The 19034-nt window shown below is 37.7% G+C and overlaps 1 protein-coding gene and 1 non-coding gene across 51 annotated transcripts in view; one reads left to right on the forward strand and one right to left on the reverse strand.

Moving 5' to 3' along the window:
- RAPGEF6 (Rap guanine nucleotide exchange factor 6) overlaps window positions 1–16791 on the forward strand; it is a 240722-nt gene extending 223931 nt beyond the window's left edge. For 30 of the 50 annotated variants that reach the window (XM_035290921.3, XM_054252568.2, XM_035290922.3 and 27 more), the window contains 5 exons: window positions 372–506; window positions 6750–6978; window positions 8717–9219; window positions 11541–11855; window positions 13465–16791. In XM_035290921.3, the coding sequence (XP_035146812.1) occupies window positions 372–506; window positions 6750–6978; window positions 8717–9219; window positions 11541–11855; window positions 13465–13490 (1208 nt within the window). In that variant the 3' untranslated portion in view covers window positions 13491–16791. Of the gene's footprint in view, window positions 1–371; window positions 507–3736; window positions 4353–6749; window positions 6979–8716; window positions 9220–11540; window positions 11856–13464 lie in introns of those variants that run through there. The other 20 variants (XM_035290932.3, XM_078364895.1, XM_078364894.1 and 17 more) reach the window with 4 other exon arrangements.
- A 664-nt stretch (window positions 16792–17455) lies between these two features.
- Window positions 17456–17562, reverse strand: LOC118151786 (U6 spliceosomal RNA). Its single transcript, XR_004740195.1, has one exon. It is a non-coding gene; the product is annotated as a U6 spliceosomal RNA (small nuclear RNA).
- Between the last annotated feature and the right edge of the window lie 1472 nt (window positions 17563–19034).

The following is a 19034-nucleotide window of genomic DNA, read 5'->3' on the forward strand; positions in this document are numbered from 1 at the left end:
TGGAGAGGCCACCTCTAGAGGGGAGGGAAGAGTTTGAATCCATGCCTTCTCTTTGAAGATTTCAAATCACTTTGTCAGTTGTGGGAGGCGGGGCACAGCACTCAGACTGTTAAATTGATTACCCTTAAACCACAAAGCACAGACAAACTAATAAAATCTGGTTCATGCAGACCAGCTGAATTTGAACAAATAACCTAGAGGTGAGAATCTCTGTATGCCATTACCCAGTCATTTAGTCTGTTTGTCATTTACACATTTCAGTTGACTACACTACCCATTGTGCATCATAGCTTTAGTTATGTAGTGATTTAGGCAACTATAGACATTTTAATTGTGAAGTTGCTTATTTGCATCTTTGGTTTTATTTTTAGATACAAGTTTACCTCAGAAAGTTTTAGGAACAACTGAAGAAATAAGTGGTAAGAAGCATACAGAAGACACTATTTCTGTGGCATCATCTTTACATTCTAGTCCTCCTGCATCTCCTCAAGGTTCCCCTCACAAAGGTAAGACGAAACATTTCAAACTAGTTCTTGTTAGACTAAATAACAGTTTATAGCACATATTTTGCTTTTCAGTATATAGCAGTAATTATAAGTCATTAACAAAAGCATAACTCCTAATGCTTTTTGAACTTTGGTGCTTTGTATTGCCTTATGCATATGCTTTTTAGGTATTATGCGTCATGTAACTGGGACTCCAGTATTCGAAGTATGCTCCTAAACTTGTTTAAAAGAGGGGCAAGCATGGATAAGAATGAAGGCAGAAGCCATAGTTTTGGTGCAAATTCTTGGTGGTGTTATTCCAATTTCCTGTATTTGGACATTTCTATGGAGTGTTTGCAAATAAAAGTTTCTGTAAGGGATTGTCTTCAGGCCGGGCACAGTGGCTCTTGCTTATAATACCAGCATTTTGAGAAGCTGGAGTGGGCAGATCACTTGAGCCCAGGAGTTGAGACCAGCCAGGGGAACATGATGAGACCCTGTCTCTACAAACGATTTAAAAATTAAGCATGGTGGTGTGCCTGTAGTCCCAGATACCCAGGAGGCTGAGGTGAGAGGTTCGCTTGAGCCCAGGAGGCAGAGGTTGCAGTGAGCTGTGATCACACCACTGCACTCCAGCCTGGGTGACAGAGCAAGACCCTGTCTCAACAAAAAGGGAAGACATTGTTTTTAACTAACCATAAGATTTAGGAAAAAAAATTATTTAGGTTAATGCTTTTTTTTTAGTAATAGAATATTAACTTTTTTAAAATAACCTATACTCTTATGGATTTTTTACTTACACAAATCTCATGAGGTAAAAAAAACTGAAATTCTTCTTGTTCATTTACATGTTTTCATCATTCAGACTGAAGCATTTCTTTTCTTGGATAGCCTGGACAGTGTGCCTGCAGATGCCACTTCATGTTAGCTGCACATGTAGCATTCTAAATATGGTGTGCATTTCTTTTACTGACCCTTCACACTCTTTGTGTACCCTGGGGAGAAAGGAGATTTAGTCTTGATATCTTCTTCACAGATATAAAGGAATTACATCTTTAAATAATCACACCAGAGGATGGTACATGGTCACAGGGAAGACAAGCTTATTTTAATACTTCTAACAGGAGAGAGAACCTTCCAGAGCTTGCTTCAGTTTCCAGGTTCTAATTTCATCCCACTCTGCAGGGCTCTTTCTTGCCTCTGTGACAATTATGTACAGTGATGTCAGACCTGAGTTTGAACCATGACTCTGTCCTCCACTCTAGTTGTATTACTACAAGTAATTTATTTATATGGTCTGGTTTCCTGTAAGATGAGAAAAAGACCATCTAGGCCAAGGCAGGCAGATTACCTGAGGTCAGGAGTTCAAGACTAACCTGGCCAAAATGGTGAAACTCATCTCTATTAAAAATACAAAAAAGGCTGGATGTGGTGGCTCGTGCCTGTAATCCCAGCACTTTGGGAAGCCAAGGTGGGCAGATCACCTGAGGTCAGGAGTTCGAGACCAGCCTGGCCAACATGGAGAAACCCCATTTCTAGTAAAAAATGCAAAATTAGCCAGGCATGGTGGCGGATGTTTATAATCCTAGCTACTCAGAAGGCTAAGACAGAATTGCTTGAACCCAGGAGGCAGAGGTTGCTGTGAGCCGAGATCACGCCACTGCATTCCAGCATGGGCAACAAGAGCAAAACTGTCTCAAAAAATACCAAAAAGATTAGCCAGGTGTAGTGGCACACACCTGTGGTCCCAGCTACTCAGGAGGCTGAGGCAGGAGAATCACTTGAACCCAGGAGGCAGAGGTTGCAGTGAGCTGAGATCATGCCATTGCACCCCAGCTTGGGCGACAAGAGTAAAACTCTATCTCAAAAAAAGAAAAAGGACTGTCTATTTTAGGAGCCACTTATGTAGTTTAAATGAAATCATATTTATAAAGTCTGATGTTTGGTAAGTGTTTAGTGAATTGGAATGCCTCTTTTCTTTCTCTCCTGCCACCTCAGGACACCATAGCTCCATTACTCGCTCTTTTCATCCTCACATAGCTGAGACTGGTTAGATTTTTTTCATTTCAGATTTTACTGAAGCTTAATAAAAATGAAACAGGAGATATAAACAGTATATATAGTAGGTATATTTATAAAACACAGATTTTGATCCTGTTGTAGCTCATATATAATATTGTGCTGCACACAGACCTGTGTCATTGCTTTCCTTGTCTGTATGGTCCTATCCAAAGTGCCCTTTATCAGATCTTGAGGTGTAGGATAAGCCACAGTACCTCCAGTCAGACAGATAGTCCAAATCAATAGTATCCGTATGCTCCTAATGCTCTTTCAGGAACACCTTTACACTCCTTACCCCTTTCAGAGACTGCTCAGAAGTCCGTCCTGTTATAGATGGTTGTAACTAGCGGGATCTGATTTGGTATTTTATGCCCAAATGTGACTTCTAGGAAGAGGTATTAGGGACAGAAATTCCTCCATTGCTCTTATTCCCCACAGAAAACCTGCACTCAGCCCTCAAACAGAGAAGTCTTTTTTTCCATTGTCTTTCATTGCGTAGCTAACAATTGAACACCATATTTATAGATTTGTGAGCATCTCATAGCAATGTTTAGAATTCTAAGAAGCCTGAAGAAATTGTTTTCTTCAGAATTGTTTCAGCTTGTTCTTGCATTTGTACTATCAAAACCCCAACTAAATATGATCCTTCTGTTTCTGTAGATAGGTTTTTGCCAGTAATCTGAGACTGAACAAAACTGTCATTACACTCAGAATAAATTATTAGAATCTGTACCTGGTTCTTACTAAACTTTGAGATTAGTTCTATACATATACCTAGTGAATGTACTATTTGTATGTTCTATTTGGTTTTTACTAAGCTTTTTCATAGTAAAATCTACCTTACAATTCTAGACCTACATAGTTACTTTACAGAAATCATTCTGGTTACCTGATATTTTTGTCATATTTTTCCTTCTGATTTTACCAGCTTGGCTTCCTTTCAACAGTTTTTTTGTTTTTGTTTTTATCACCAGCTTGTTCTGATGAAGTTAATCTTTCTCCTGCATTCTGTCTTGCAATAATTTATGTGTATATGCTATATTTAAGTTTGCATGCGTTAAAAAAAAAAGTTGCTAGATTTCAATTTTTCAGATATTATCAAGATGTTAGAATTTTTAAATAATGAAATATTATGTAAACAAGGCTAATTTTCATTGATCATGTCAGGGTTTTTGCATCTCTCCCTCCAGTTGGCAATATCATATCTGATCACAGCAGCAAGATCAGTGGCCAGAGCTGCCCTGGAATAGGTGGGGCTTACTTGCAAAAGAAAATCCTTCAGATTACCAGGAGCACAGCCAAAAGAACAGACAGTACTGAGAAGGCCACTGAGGAGAATAGAGAGAGGACAAGTTGTGAGAACACAACCAGAAAAAGAATGGCATCCCCGTTTAGAAGACTTAGGGAAAGAATGCTTTCAAGGGAGAGACTAGTCGACAGCAAAAAAGAGGACACAGATCACAATCAAGCAACAGAAAGCTGTGAGAAAGTGAAGGGTGTTGGAAGCAACATCAAAGATGAGAAAGGCAGTGCCATCTTCAATTCAAATAGCCAAGGCAACAGTAACACTTTAAACTGTTTCTATACGCGATTCAAGTCTAAAAGGAGGAAGACACTCTGATGAAATGAAGTTCCTTATTTAATTTTAGTGTTTAGTTTGTTTTCAGTTATTAATGTATAATTAAACTATTTGTCAAAGCTTAGGCAGACAACTTAGTAAAATACTATTTATAAACATTTTAAAATGCTTCATTTGTACATATGTTATTTTACTAATGTATTGAGTTAGTAAACTTTATACCCTTGTTTTCTGTAGTCGAACTTTATTTTCTACTGTTAGCTGGGTCTGTGAGTGAAATATGTAGAGGAGGCTTTTTTATCCTCTACTTTTACGTGCCTTTCATTGGGGGAGAAGGAACTAGTCTAACATAGTAATTTCAGAATCATCTAGGAAACTTGTTTAAAAATGCAATTACTGGCCGGGCGTGGTGGCTCATGCCTGTAATCCCAGCACTTTGAGAGGCTGAGGCGGGCAGATCACAAGGTCAAGAGATCAAGATTATCCTGACCAAAATGGTGAAACCCCATCTCTACCAAAAAAAAAAAAAAAAATATATATATATAAAAATTAGCAGAGCATGGTGACGCATGCCTCTAGTCCCAGCTGCTCGGGAGGCTGAGGCAAGAGAATCACTTGAACCTGGAGGGCAGAGGCTGTGGTGAGCGGAGATCACGCCACTGTCCTCCAGTCTGGCAACAGAGCAAGACTCCATCTCAAAAAAATAAAAATGCAATTTCTGTGTCCCACCCCAGACTTCATAAACTTGAATTGTCAGAAATGGGATCTGGAATGTTTATTTTAATTGGATTGCCAGGTGGTTCTTAGTATTATTATATTTGAGAAATACTGATCAAACACACATAGGAATGAAATTATTTTTAAAACAATGAAGCAAGAATATTTTGTAGAGCAGTGACATTTTTTCTTTGGAGGAAGAAGGTATTTATTTATTTTTTTTAAATTTACTACATCCACTTTCTTGGGTCCTCTTGAAAATTGACTATGGATACTGACAAATAGCAGTGATCCCAAGTTCAGAGATATAGAAGTCAGAAGACTGGCTTGTCTTGTCTTACCCTGTTCCTGGCCACATAGTCCAAGAATAAATCACACATTTTCTGGGCCTTTTTCTCTTTTAAATAGTTAATGAAATGACTTAATAAAGTTACTCTGCAACAAATTTTTCTTAAATGACTTGAGTTATATGTGAATAACTCTTAAGATCCTTAAACAGAGAGGACTTTGGAACTAAGGATGTTGTCATCCTCTTTCTGCATGAAGATGAGGCCCTGAGAATTCTAATAACATACCTAAAGCCTGTAATTCTTCCTAATGACATTTCTAGGGATTGGTCCAAAGGTCACATGTCTACTAAACCTTACTCTCCTCTGAGCAGAAAGATATTTTTTACTTCTTAGAGACCCTCCTCTTGTTGGGATTACTAGAGTATTTTCTTTTTATTTCTAAATAAAAATTTGATTTTTTTCCAGTTATCAAAATAGATTACAATGTTTGTTAGCCATTCTGTTTGCAGATTTGTTTTTGGGTCCTTCACCTCACTGCATCCCTACCTCTTCATTCCAAAGAATACAGAAGAACATCTCTCTAGTTGTCTGCTGTGCAGTAAATCATAGAACAACATAGAACATATTAGATGCTGTTTATTTTTGTAACATATTATTAAAAATGTATCCACTCAGCTGTTTAATATTCTGCAAAGTTGGTGAAGAAAAAGGAAACTAAGTACAGCATTAAGTTTAAACCTAAAATAATTTTAAAAACAGAAACAGCCTGGGCTCAGTGGCTCACACCTGTAATCCCAGCACTTTGGGAGGCTATAGCAGGAGGATTGCTTGCCAACCTGGGCAACATAATGAGACCTCATTTCTGCAAAATGTTTAAATATTAACTGGGTGTAGTGGTGTGAACCTGTTGTCCCACCTACTCAGGGCTGAGGCAAGAGGATCACTTGAGCCCAGGAGTTCAAAGCTGCAGTGAGCTATGATCATGCTACCACACTCTAGCCTGGGTGACAGAGCAGGACACTGTATCTAAAAAATAAAAATAATCTAAAACAGTGACTCTCAACTCAAGACAAGACTTCTTAGGTGTCATATGCAGAATTTCTGGGGTAAGTATATATAGTTTGATAAAGCAAAAATGTAGTTCTTTCCCTTGAATCTTGGACTCCCACCTCTATCCTTACTTCAAGAGGGTATATTGGATTCAGATTGGGTCATGAAATGATCATATTAATTAATCAAAGGAAGAAGCACTAAGTTGAGAAACCCTAAAGACATCTACTTTTTAATATTTGTAATCTTAATTTGCTAAATGATTGTAGCTGTGGGAGAACCTGAGATAGATAGACCTTTAAACTATTTTTCTTAGTAATACTAGACTTTGTCTTTTTCTTGAATGCAGAGTTGGATTGGTGTGGTATGGATAAGTAGATTAATGGATATGTAGGGGAATGTGTGGAGAAAATTTGTTCCATTATATCTACATAGATGGAAACTAAAATTGCTTCTACTTTGTCTTCTGTTATTTTTGTTTTTGTTTCTTTTCATCCTTTCCCCTACTACCCCCACTGTCTGTTCCCTTTTTTTTGTAGTTTGATCAGTGGCTCTTTTCTCATTCAGGTTACACACTTACTCCATCAGCTAAATCTGACAACTTGTCTGACTCCAGCCATAGTGAGATTTCTTCACGGTCCAGCATCGTAAGCAATTGTTCTGTTGACTCTATGCCTGCAGCTCTACAGGATGAACGGTGTTCCACTCAGGCCCTGGTAATCCCTGAATCCACTGGGGCATTGGAAAAGACAGAGCACCCTTCAGGGATAGGAGATCATAGTCAGCATGGCCCTGGGTAAGCATCGTTGTCTGTGTTTATAACACAAAACCCAAGCCAAGTGGCCACTGCAAGCAGTGCTTCCCAGCTTGACCTTGGACTTCCCGTGGAGTAATTGCAGAGTTATCCATAAAAGAATATGTGGGCCAAGCACATATTCTCTGTTCTGAATATGTAAATAAGCACTATTTTGAAAGATTTTTGGGTGTTCATTTTTAAAGTGTTACTAAATTCAAATAACTTTTTATCATTATGTATCTTCCCAATGAATAAGAACTCAAAGTGCAGCTGCTGTTCACATAGGCGAGATAATTTTTGAAATTCTGGCTAAGTTATCAAAAAGGTTGTGTATTAGAAAGTGCCTCCAGTGCTGTGCACATTGTAGATAAGTTGGGAGAGTAGAACTAGCCCTTGATCCCTGTCCTCTGAAAGTGTAATTTGGAGAGTAAGAATAATCACTTAGCAAAAGTTAATTCTTTAAAAAATGTTAATTCTAAATTTCTATTTAGAATCAAACAACATGGAAATCTTTGAGAAAGATTATTCTGACTGATGAATATTGTGAAATCTAGTCTACTTTAATATGAAAATGTTAAGATAAAGTATTACATTTATAAGGTTAAACTATGATCTCTACACCAGAGGTCATCACATGTTTTCTATAAAAGTTACAGAGTAAACATTTTAGACTTAACAGGCCATAAGGCCTCTGTCACAACTACTCTGCTATTACACCCAAACAGCCATAGACAACACATAAATAAATGGCATGACTCTGTCCCACTAAAACTTTATTTACAAAAATGAGCAAAGAGACCACCAGATTTGGCCCTTGTCTGCCATTTGCTACCCCCCAAGCAAGGTTTGTAAAACCCCCAAGGTTTTACAAACTTCTTTTGTGATGGGCCAGGTAGTAAATATTTTCACCTTCACAGGCTGCATATGGTCTCTGTCACAAATTTTTCCTTTGCTTTAACCTTTTAAAAGGTTTAAAACAAAACCAAACTATTCTTTGCTCCAGACCATACAGAAACAGGCTGTTGACTAAACTTGGCCCATGAGCTTTAGTTTAGGGACCCCTGCTATAAATGATTCCTTTTATAGGTAATTGGGAAGTTGCTGTTTAATTGTCACTGTACTGGGCTAACCTCAGAGGTACATTGAAAAATAAAACATGGTTCTTCAAGTTGGCAACTCTTAATTCTATATGCATGGACAGTAGTCTAATATTGTAATGGCAAGAATGAATATGTATACTTAAGGTTATTCATTTTAAAACTCATCTTTGCATTTTCATTTAAAATCAGTTCAAGAAAAATACTTGCCAGGCATACTTGTAGTCCATCCCTGCTACTAGGGAGGCTGAAGCAGGAGGATTGCTTGAGCCCAGGAGTTAAAGGCTACAGTGTACCATGATCGTGCCTGTAAATAGCCACTGCACTCCAGGCTGGGCAACACAGTGACACTCTGTCTCAAAAATAATAATAATAATAATTTTAAAATTTAAAAAGAAAAATGCTAAGGAAACTTTGCTAAGCATTTCAGTTTCTTCACTGTATCTTCCTGAGTGTTAACTAAATACTTGAAGGAATTCAGTGATGAATGATGGTAATATAATTTTCTTCACAAGGTTATTTTGGCATGAACACTTGTAGTATGTGTTCTACAGTTTCTCATAGGGAATAATAACTTAAAACAGAGAGAAGAAAATTTTTCCAGCAAGGCTGTAAACTCTGTACATGATCTCCAACTTTAGGTATACACTCTTGAAGCCATCTCTAATCAAGTGTTCAGCTGTCTCATCGTCTGTGAGCAGTGAAGAGATTTCTCATGAGCATATCATCATAGAAGCAGCTGACAGTGGTCGTGGAAGTTGGACTTCGTGTTCAAGCAGCTCCCATGACAACTTCCAAAGCCTTCCAAACCCAAAAAGCTGGGATTTTTTGAACTCTTACAGACATACCCATTTGGATGACCCCATTGCTGAAGTTGAACCCACTGACTGTGAGCCCTATTCCTGTCCTAAAAGCTGCTCTAGAACTTGTGGGCAGTGTAAAGGAAGCCTAGAGACAAATCAGTTGAGAAAGAGTTGGGCCTCCTCCAGTTCTCTGTCTGACACGTATGAACCAAACTATGGGACAGTTAAACGGAGAGTATTGGAGAGCACCCCAACCGAGTCATCTGAAGGCTTAGACCCCAAGGATGCCACTGACACAGTTTACAAAACTGTCACATCAAGTACAGAAAAGGGCTTGATTGGTAAGTTGTGTTTTTGTTGTCTTTCGCATTTAGAGATTAAGTAGTCAAAAAATTGCTCTGGGATATCTTAGCCCTGGATTTTATCACAAAAATTAATTCTCTCACTAACAACCTTTCTTTCCTTCCTTCACAAATAAATTATTTCCCAAAAGTTTTTGGATTCTCAAAGACTTTGGAGCAGATATTCAAGCCATTAAAATGAAAAGTCTGATATGAAGGTATTAATTAGAGGGACAAGTTTGTCCTTTGTTTTTAAGATCTTTTTGGTTTCATTGAGGAATATCGTCACATCAATATGCAATATTAATAAAAGGATTATTCTCTTTATCACCTCATAAATTGTTTGGACCACAATCACTATGCATGCGTGGTGGAAACATTGAATCTGCTGTTGATTTTAGGTAGTAAAAGTGAGAGAAACATGAAAAGAAGTCCAGAACATTTTTTAGTACACTCTCTTGGTGTGCATCATCAGTGTGCCAACTCCTGCTTGTGAATCCATTCCAAGCTTTCTTAATAAACTCTTTTTTTAGTATTTGGCCACCAAATACTTTTTTAAAATTTCTTTCCTGAATTGTATAAATACTTGGATATAAAACTCCTGCTTTTCTACTTGTATGGAATGACTGTACTTTGAATTAATATCATATTCAACTCTTTAAATTTATAGAGTAGTCATGGTGTCACATTTAATTGCAAAAAAAATGTGAAGGTGAAATGTGCTCATTTTATAGTTATTGTCAAATTTTATTATAGGTTGAGTTTTTAGCTCATTCATTTTTTCCAAGTTTTGTCTTTGTTTTGTTTTGTTGAGACATAGTCTTGCTCTGTCTCCCAGACTGGAGTGCAGTGGCATGATCTCGTGAGCCACCATGCATGGATCAAGGTTTTTTATTAAAGCCATTTGGGTAACCACTTCTTGAGCATATGTGTATACAGAGATATAAAAATCTTTTTCTTGTCCTTTTACAAATATAGATTTTTTAATCATTTATTAATGAGTATGGGTAAATCATTTACATTCTTTTTCTTGTTATTAGCAACCTCCTCACCTCCATCACCTCACCATTGCATCCTTAAATGGGAATGTAAATCTTTTCTGACCTTGATAGTACATGCAAATTTTACTGGTAGAATTCTAGAAAATTCAGTATGGACAAACCACATTCTCTAATGGTAAAGTTAGTATTAGAATTATTTTATGTCTTTTTAAGTTTATTCTGCTTGTATACCGACTGTTTTGGTGTTTTAAAAAGTCACTTGCATAATCAAGATATTCTGAGCCATTTTCCCTGTGGGTCTTATGAGCCAGTCTTAATTTCTTGGAACTTCATCTTTAACCTGTTTATGATGCTTTTTGAAGCTTTGCCTTAGTCTCAGGGCTTACAAATTTAAGTGAAAGGATTTAAAGTCATTATTTTTAATGTCTGCTGAAAATTAGAGTAATTTAAGATAAATTTTCAAAAATTCTGTTTTTTTCTTCTCAACTTCATTACAAAGCAGAAGTTAGAATTAAAGTTTTTTTGGTTTTTTTCTTGTTTTTGAGACAGAGTCTCACTCTGTCACCCAGACTGGAGTGCCGTGTCGCGATTCTCCTCCCTCAGCCTCCTGAGTAGCTGGAATTATAGGCACCCACCCACCACGCCCAGCTAATTTTTGTATATTTAGTAGAGACAAGGCTCCAAACATGTTGGCCAGGCTGGTCTCAAACTTCTGTCCTCAGGTGATCCACCCACTTCAGCTTCCAAAGTGCTAGGATTACAGGTGTGAGCCACCGCCCCTGGCCAGAAATAAAGTTTTTGAAGGAGTTAGTTCCTCCATGCCAGCAAAGTTAAAGTTTATATACTAGGACTGAGAACTAGTCTGCCCAGGAGTGCCAGAAAACTGGTTCATGTCTCAGAAAGAAGGTAAAATAGCCCTTAAACAGATGGCCCAAACATCATTTTTAAATAAACTCCTAGTTTACAGAGAATAGATGTTTAGGGTGAACTTTGAAATGTTTCTGACATCTTTAGGGCTGAGTATGACTTCAGGAGTTGTCCTGCCCTTCTGTGATAATGGGGGCTGAACTGCAGAAGGAAGCTTGTCATCAGTGTCATCTACTTCAACTTTCTCTATTTAATATTTACAGGATTTAATATAATTGTTTATATATTTTAAAAATAGGTTTATTCAGATTTTGAAAATTTTTAATCTGCCGTCATTCAAGTTTATTCATCTCTCTGTTTTTAAATTCTATTTTGTCATTGTAATAAGTTTATGGGATTTTTTCATTTCTTATCTTTTTCATTAACATTTTCATTGCTTATTTTTCATGCCAGTGTACTGTGTCACCTCACCCAAGAAGGATGATAGGTATAGGGAGCCACCTCCCACTCCTCCAGGATATTTGGGGATTTCTTTAGCCGACCTAAAGGAAGGACCCCACCCACACCTAAAACCTCCAGATTATAGTGTGGCAGTGCAGAGGTCAAAGATGATGCATAACAGCCTCTCTAGACTGCCGCCAGCCTCTCTCGGTTGCAACCTTGTGGCCTGTGTTCCATCGAAGATTGTAACTCAGCCTCAGAGGCATAATTTGCAGCCATCCCATCCTAAGATAGCAGATGTCACTGATGCAGATAGCGAAGCAGATGGTATGTTGACAAGTTCTCTTAATGGCTCATAAATGAATTGCTGAACACATTAAATGGTCTTTGCTCTGGTATTTTATGGTAATTCGTAATTGTTTCTTTTAATGCCTTAGAAATCTCTGTTAAAAAATAAGAAGTAAGAAAAAGTAAGACGTTCAGGCTGGGCACAGTGGCTCCTAGCACTTTGGGAGGGAGGGCGAATCACGGGAGGTCAGGAGTTCAAGACCAACCTGACCAACATGGAGAAACCCCATCTCTACTAAAAATAATACAGAATTAGCTGGGCATAGTAGCAAGTACCTGTAACCCCAGCTACCCTGGAGGCTGAGGCAGGAGAATTGCTTGAGCCCGGGAGTTGGAGGTTGCGGTGAGCCACGATCATACCATTGCACCCCAGCCTGGGCAATAAGAGTGAAACTGTCTTTAGAAAAATGTTTCTAAATATGTTAGTGTGGAGGGAGTGTTTTGGTTTTGTTTTATTTTTCAAGACAGGGTCTCGCTTTGTTGCCCAGGCTAGTGTACAGTGGCACAATCATGGTTCACTGCAGCCTCAAACTCCTGGGCTCAAGCAGTCCTCCCAGCTTATCCTCCCAAGTAGCTGGGACTACAGGAGCACACCGCCTTGCCTGACTCATTGTTACATTTTTCCTTTGTAGAGACAGGGTCTTACTATATTGACCAGGCTGGTTTTGAACTCCTGGCCTGAAGCAGTCTTTCCACCCCACCTCCCAAAGTGCTGGGATTGCAGATATGAGCCACTGCACCCAACCGATCGTGTGGGGTTTTTGTTTATTTGTTCAGACAGGGTCTTGCTGTATCACTCAAGCTGGAGTGCAGTGGCCTGATCATGGCTCACTTCTTGGTCTCAGGAAATTCTCCCTCCTCAGCCTCCTAAGTAGCGGGTACTACTAGGCACATGCCACCACACTTGGCTAATTTTTTCTATTTGAGACAGCATTTAACCATGTTGCACGGGCTGCTGGTCTTGAACTTCTGGGCTCAAGCAGTCTGCCAGCCTCATTCTCCCACAAAGATGGGGTTACAGGTGTGAGCCACTATACCCAGCACTTACGGCGTTTTTTTTTTTCTTAATGAAAAGGGAAAGCTGCTAATTTCTGTGTACCTAGCACCCCATGGCTCACATGTAATATTCTTATCTTTGATAAAACAGTGGCTTAATCTAATGGGATAATTTTGAGAAAAAGCAGTTAACATTAATGGAATTGTGTTTTACATTAATGCATGGAAACTTGAAACTATTTCAAATGCCAAATTATCCAAAATGATGCTGTTGATATAGTTCCTTTTATTAGCAAAACTCTTGACCTTGTACCTGTGCCAATAGTTTGAGAAATGATTGTTTTATTGAAAATAAATGAAATTGTGTGCTTTTAAACAAGAGCAATAAAGTGATTAAAAACTATGATATTCCAGTTTATTTTCAGCCTTCAATGTGATCAGAAATCATAGGTATTATAATAAAATCTGGGCCTTGATGCAGTGTTTGAGAGGATTTCTTTGTTGACATTGATTTTCTAAACAGATAACTAGATTGTAGTTGATCTCATTAATATGCTGATCTCCCAGTTAATTATATTTTTATTATTTTCAGAAAATGAACAAGTTTCAGCAGTCTAGCCTTTGGATGACCTACTTGAAAACAACTGAAAGTCACTGAGGAGTGGGCAGAACCACTTCATGATTCTGCAGGCCATTGCTAACAAACAGCTCACTGCTACAACCAGTCCAATGGTTTTATTCCCACTATGCCAAGTAATGAAATAGACCTGAGTTATGCTTCCTTTCATTTAATTTCTGCAGATGAATAGTTTCCTGAGCTATGGATGCTGTGCCTGGATACCAGTCTCCAATTTGCACGCCAGAACTGCCTTGGGACCACAGTTACAGAAAAAATTTAAACTCAGAGTGATCCTTGTGTATATTGCTATAGACTTTTCTTTAACAAGTTATTTTAAAGATAGTGGCATTATTATTTCCAAGCCATAGCTTGGGCAGAAGGACAAATTGAAAGTGTCTGCCAATACCAAGGATATTCTTGTATATTTGAAAAATAACTTATTAATTGAATTGTTGTGGTTTTGTTTTTATTCGAGAATTCTTGTTAGCTGAAGTTCATGTGTGAGGTCATAAAACTGTCTCTGGTCTGACCAAACAGAAGTCATCTTTACAGAGGTGATATGCTTGATCTACGTAGAGACGTGACTTGATCTGTAGAACCAATGCAATGTATGTCTCAGTATGAGAGAAATAGGAAGCCCTTTGCAGTTGAGGTGTTAGGAACCTGCTGGTCATGGTGTGAAAGGCCAAATGAAGCTGCCACGGGGTTTCTTGTCAGTCCTTTGGGAAAGGGGAGGGAGTAGTTTGGGGAGGAGGGTGGGAACCCTAATTTCCAAAGAATGAAATTTCAATGTTAAATTACATGTATACAAATTCTTTCCTGAGTGAAAGTTATGCTGCATCAAATTGTAACTAAAAGTATAGATCCAACAAATAGAGAATGGGTTCTAGAGGGTTCTAGTCTATAGAAACCCAAAACTAAAATCTCTCCTAACACAAGTATGGAATACTTTTTTAAAAGACGTTTTTATCACAGGTGTTGTAATCATGAAGGTAAATTTGACTTTATGCAGCGTTCTGCAGCATGCCACCCAAATTTCAGAGCACCAGATTGTGTCTGACCTGACATACCCTGCAGCTCACAGCTGCCTGCAGTACAATTTTGTGGGAGAAAGAGGAGCTGGAGTTAGAGAAATGATTGTCTCTTGGTTCCCAGTTTTTAGCCCTTGAGAGGACATACTTTTCCAGCCTCATGGGCGTGGCACTCTTAATTAAAATTTCAGTGACTGTTTACTGAATGAGGTAGATTTTTCACATTTTTGCAAATTAAATATAATGTTTTCTACATATCGTTTAATTTTTTCACTTTTGTTAGTGTAAAGGCAAGTGGAATTTTAATAAACTTCTGTAACTACCAAAAGAAAAAAAAAGCCAAAGCCATTAACATGCACTACCCAGATCAACTTGGAGCCAAAATGGGTTTACTTTGAATGGCTGTCCATGTGTCCACATAAGATTTAGTTGGTGACCTCCTTTGTAGAAATTTGTTGTTTTTCCCTGGCTGTCTTCGCTCTATCTTCCTGCCTGTCCCCCTTCATTTTGAAATCGCAAATCAGTTTTAAGTGGTAAATGGTGGTAGTTCATTTTTCCCATCAAAATGATTGTCTCTTTATTTTAGGAATAATAGCATGTCTGAAAAATTCCTGTGGAAAAGAAACATTAATCTGAAACTTAAGCCTTAGAAATTAATCCCAGGTATGCTAGAATGAGGCCTGGTGGTTCCATAGCTTTCTAGATACTTTGAAATGGGAAGTAACTTAAGCCAAAAATACTAGTTTGAAAGTCACACTTAAGTGATTTGGCCTATAAACAGTGGTCATCTGATCATAAATGTTTTCCTTCACTGATATACATAATGTTATTTTCATGGCCACAGAAAAACAAAGTGAAATATATTTTTACTAAGCCCACTTTTTTTTAATGAAGTTCAGATGTCTACTCACCATTTTATATTCATTTCTCCAGAAAAATATGCTGCTTTCATAATGTGTTTATTTAGCAGGTCTTTCAAAACAAATGGAAGCCTTACCTGTCTTTGTCCTAAATAGTGTAAATATCTTGCACAGAGAATTGAGGCCTATGGTTTTGGATGTGCACCTTGCAGCTGCCTTCGTTTTATCTATCTAACTTTAACTGTGAGTGTTCAGATCAGCTGATCACATTGATCAGGAGCCAAAGCCAGATGCTTTGTAGTTTGTTATATATGTATTCCTTAAAAAATCATGAGGTTTTGATTTTTATATTTTAACTAAGGGTACATTCCTGCCTTCTCTTACTTTGTCATATGACTAGAACAAGAGAAGCCTTAACCTGCATTTACTCCAATTCCAGATCTCCATTTGTTTTTGTTTTATAAATTTATAATTTTAATGAAGAGATTAGTGCCCTCTATTCCCACTACAACTCTAAATCTGCCAAGACTATTGAAGCAGTTAACGCTCAGTGCAAACTTTTGCCAAATAGTAGGTTTCAACAAAATCTCTTTATGGTGAAAGATTTTGAGAATTAGTAAATCCAGTACCTGATTCCATAAACTTTTATTATAGTAAATAATTCTCATTTACTCCAAATGATTACTTTCAATATAATCTTTGGGGAGAAAAAGCCTTTAGTGAATTTTCTTGAGGGTGATAAGTCACATCATTGCCATTCATATCACCTCCTTGAGAATCTCTCCCAGGCTGATAATGTGATGGTAATCATGGGTGTTTCTAAGAACAAATCTAATTTTTATAAAGTGTTCTTTCCTCTTCAAAAAAGGGAGGAGGAGAAAAAACCTTTCTTAAAACAATGATTATTTTGATAAAATTTTAAGTTTCTAAAAACATGTATGTATTCCTTCAGCATTACCTTAAAGGCCAGAAAAACAGGATAAATCTTCAGAAAAGTATCACAGTACATTTTCAAATTTCAACTTGAATCCTGGTTCATCTTTCACTTTTGTTTATTTTTAAGGCTTCTTTATTTTTTATACACAGAATGCAGTTGAACTTGATCTTTTAAAATTGACACATATAAGCTAATCAGCAAAAAACAAAAACAAAACTGCACAGTTGTAATCAGCAATTATACTGCACAATTCATTGATTGTAAGGTATGCTATAACAAGCAATGTTTGTCTTCTATTTTTTGATACCTCTTACACTTATGTCTTTTAGAAAGACAGTGCCTCTGTATGCTTTTTGTATTTTTACTGAGTGTAAATATTTGTTATATTTTTGGTTAAGAGAATGTAAAAGTACCATTTATTATTATCATATCTACTAATACATTGATGGAATCAATAAAGAATCTACATTAATCTTCTCTGTACTTGATTATAAATGTATGGAGCAGATGAAATAATTACAACTTAGTCATTCAAGAGTGCCAGTCTGGGACTCATACTGGTGTGAAAGCCGTATTTTTTAAGTATCCAGAACAATTGGAGTGGTTCGTTTATTGTTGATTATGTCAAATCTGTGAAACACCATAGCCATTGTTTAGGTTTTAAAAATTGTGTTTGATGACACACCAAATAATAGTGGCTTAAACTCAATTGGGGCATTTGTGTTATGTTTGTTTGTTTCTTCTTCTAATAGAATAGTCTACAGGCAAACTCTCCAGGGCTGATATTGTAACTCCTCCATGATGCTGTCAAGGATGGGGAGGTGGAGGGCATGAAAAGGAAAGGCTTAGGGAAAAGGTACAAATATGTGTCTCTTTCTACACAGAACAGAACAGCATTTCCACTTGCATGTTTCTACTTAAATCCCATTAACCTGTGTTGCATGACTGGTGGCTCTAAAGGTGCCGTGGAAATGATCTATTTTATTGAGCAATTGATGTTCCTAACAAATGTAGGATTCTTTTCAGTGAAGAAGGAAAAGAATTGATTTCAAATGGGCAGCTAGCTGGGTCTACCAAAGCATGCCTATTGCCCCCTCTTTGGGGCAGGATATGTAAATACAGTCACTTTTTTTTTTTTTAATATGGAACGCTTCACGAATTTGCGTGTCATCCTTGCGCAGGGGCCATGCTAATCTTCTCTGTATCGTTCCAATTTTAGTATATGTGCTGCTGAAGCGAGCACTACAGTCACTTCTTTTATGGGATTAGACCCCAGGACCCTGACAAAGAAGAAGGAAATTCTGCTTTAGCTCCTCTTTATAAAATCTCCTCCTAGTTTTCCCTTGGTACCCAAAGAATGTTACTCCCATTATAGCTAAGACTTACCTTCTTTCAGTTCACCCCCTCTACACACACCAGGTTTTCCCAGGCCATTCTGTACCCCAACCATCTCTCCAGTCTCACTAGTGTATTTCTTTACTTAGAAAATAGATTTCTCGGCCGGGCATGGTGGCTCATGCCTATAATCCTAGCACTTTGGGAGGTTAGGTGGGTGGATAACCTGAGGTCAGGAGTTCAAGACCAGCCTGGCCAACATGGTGAAACCCTGTCTCTACTAAAAATACCAAAATTAGCCAGACATGGTGGTGGGCACCTGTACCTGGGAGGCGGAGGTTGCAGCAAGCCAAGACTGCGCCATTGCACTCCAGCCTGGGCAACGAGAGCAAAACTCTGTCTCAAAAAGGAAAATAAATCAGCACTGGTAAAATGAAATTTTTTTTAAAAATAAAAAGTAGTAAATACATTAAGTACAGTAGATTGAAAAATGGCTACCCAAAAATATCAAACCCTAATCCCTGGAGAACTTGTAAATATTACTTTATTTGGGAAAAGGGTCTCTGCAGATGTAATTAAACATTTAGAGATGGGATTATATTATGAGTGGGTCCTAAATGCCATCACAAGTGCCTTTGTAAAAAAGAAGATGGGAAGGCAACATGAAGATGGCAGAGAGTTGTAGCCACAAGTCAAGTAATGTTGACAACTATCAGGATCTAGAAGAGACAAGCGATTCTCCCAAAGCCTCAGAAGAAATGGTGCCATGCCAACACCTTGGTTTGGACTTCTGGCCTCCAAAACTGTGAGATGATGAATTTCTGTTGTCTTAGCCACCCAATTTGTTGTAATCTGTAACAGCAACTCTAGGAAACAAATGCAAGTTACTATATATGTCTGATGTCGGAGACCCAGTCCCTGCAGTTACTTGGATGTGGTGGTCTAGAAATATATTTTCTTAACCCCTTCTGCCCACAAGAAGTGCTTGATAGACTAAGAGAAGACCTGGCTCTCCCAGAGGCTGCCTCTGTAGAAGCCTTGTCAGCCTGTTACTCTTCTCATTTCAGACATTCTGGTAAGTATATACTGGTATCTTGTGGTTTAAGTTTTAATAGTGACTAATAGTGCTAAGGATATTTTCAAATACTACTGACCATTTGTACCACTTCGTGAAGTCTGTTTGTTTAGTCTTTGTTGCTACAATATTTAAATTGATTTTTATAATGAACTCATACCTAGCACATTTGCTCTGTTCATTTGTTAATGATAACAATTTGTGGATTCTCTTGGAATGTTCTGCATATTCATATCATCTGTTCATAACTTATTTTTAGTCATTTTGCATTTTTTTTCTTTTCTTATCTTATTGCACTGGCCAAA

Source organism: Callithrix jacchus, chromosome 2 (genome assembly GCF_049354715.1).
Source record: "Callithrix jacchus isolate 240 chromosome 2, calJac240_pri, whole genome shotgun sequence".
NCBI classification, from domain to species: Eukaryota; Metazoa; Chordata; class Mammalia; order Primates; family Cebidae; genus Callithrix; species Callithrix jacchus.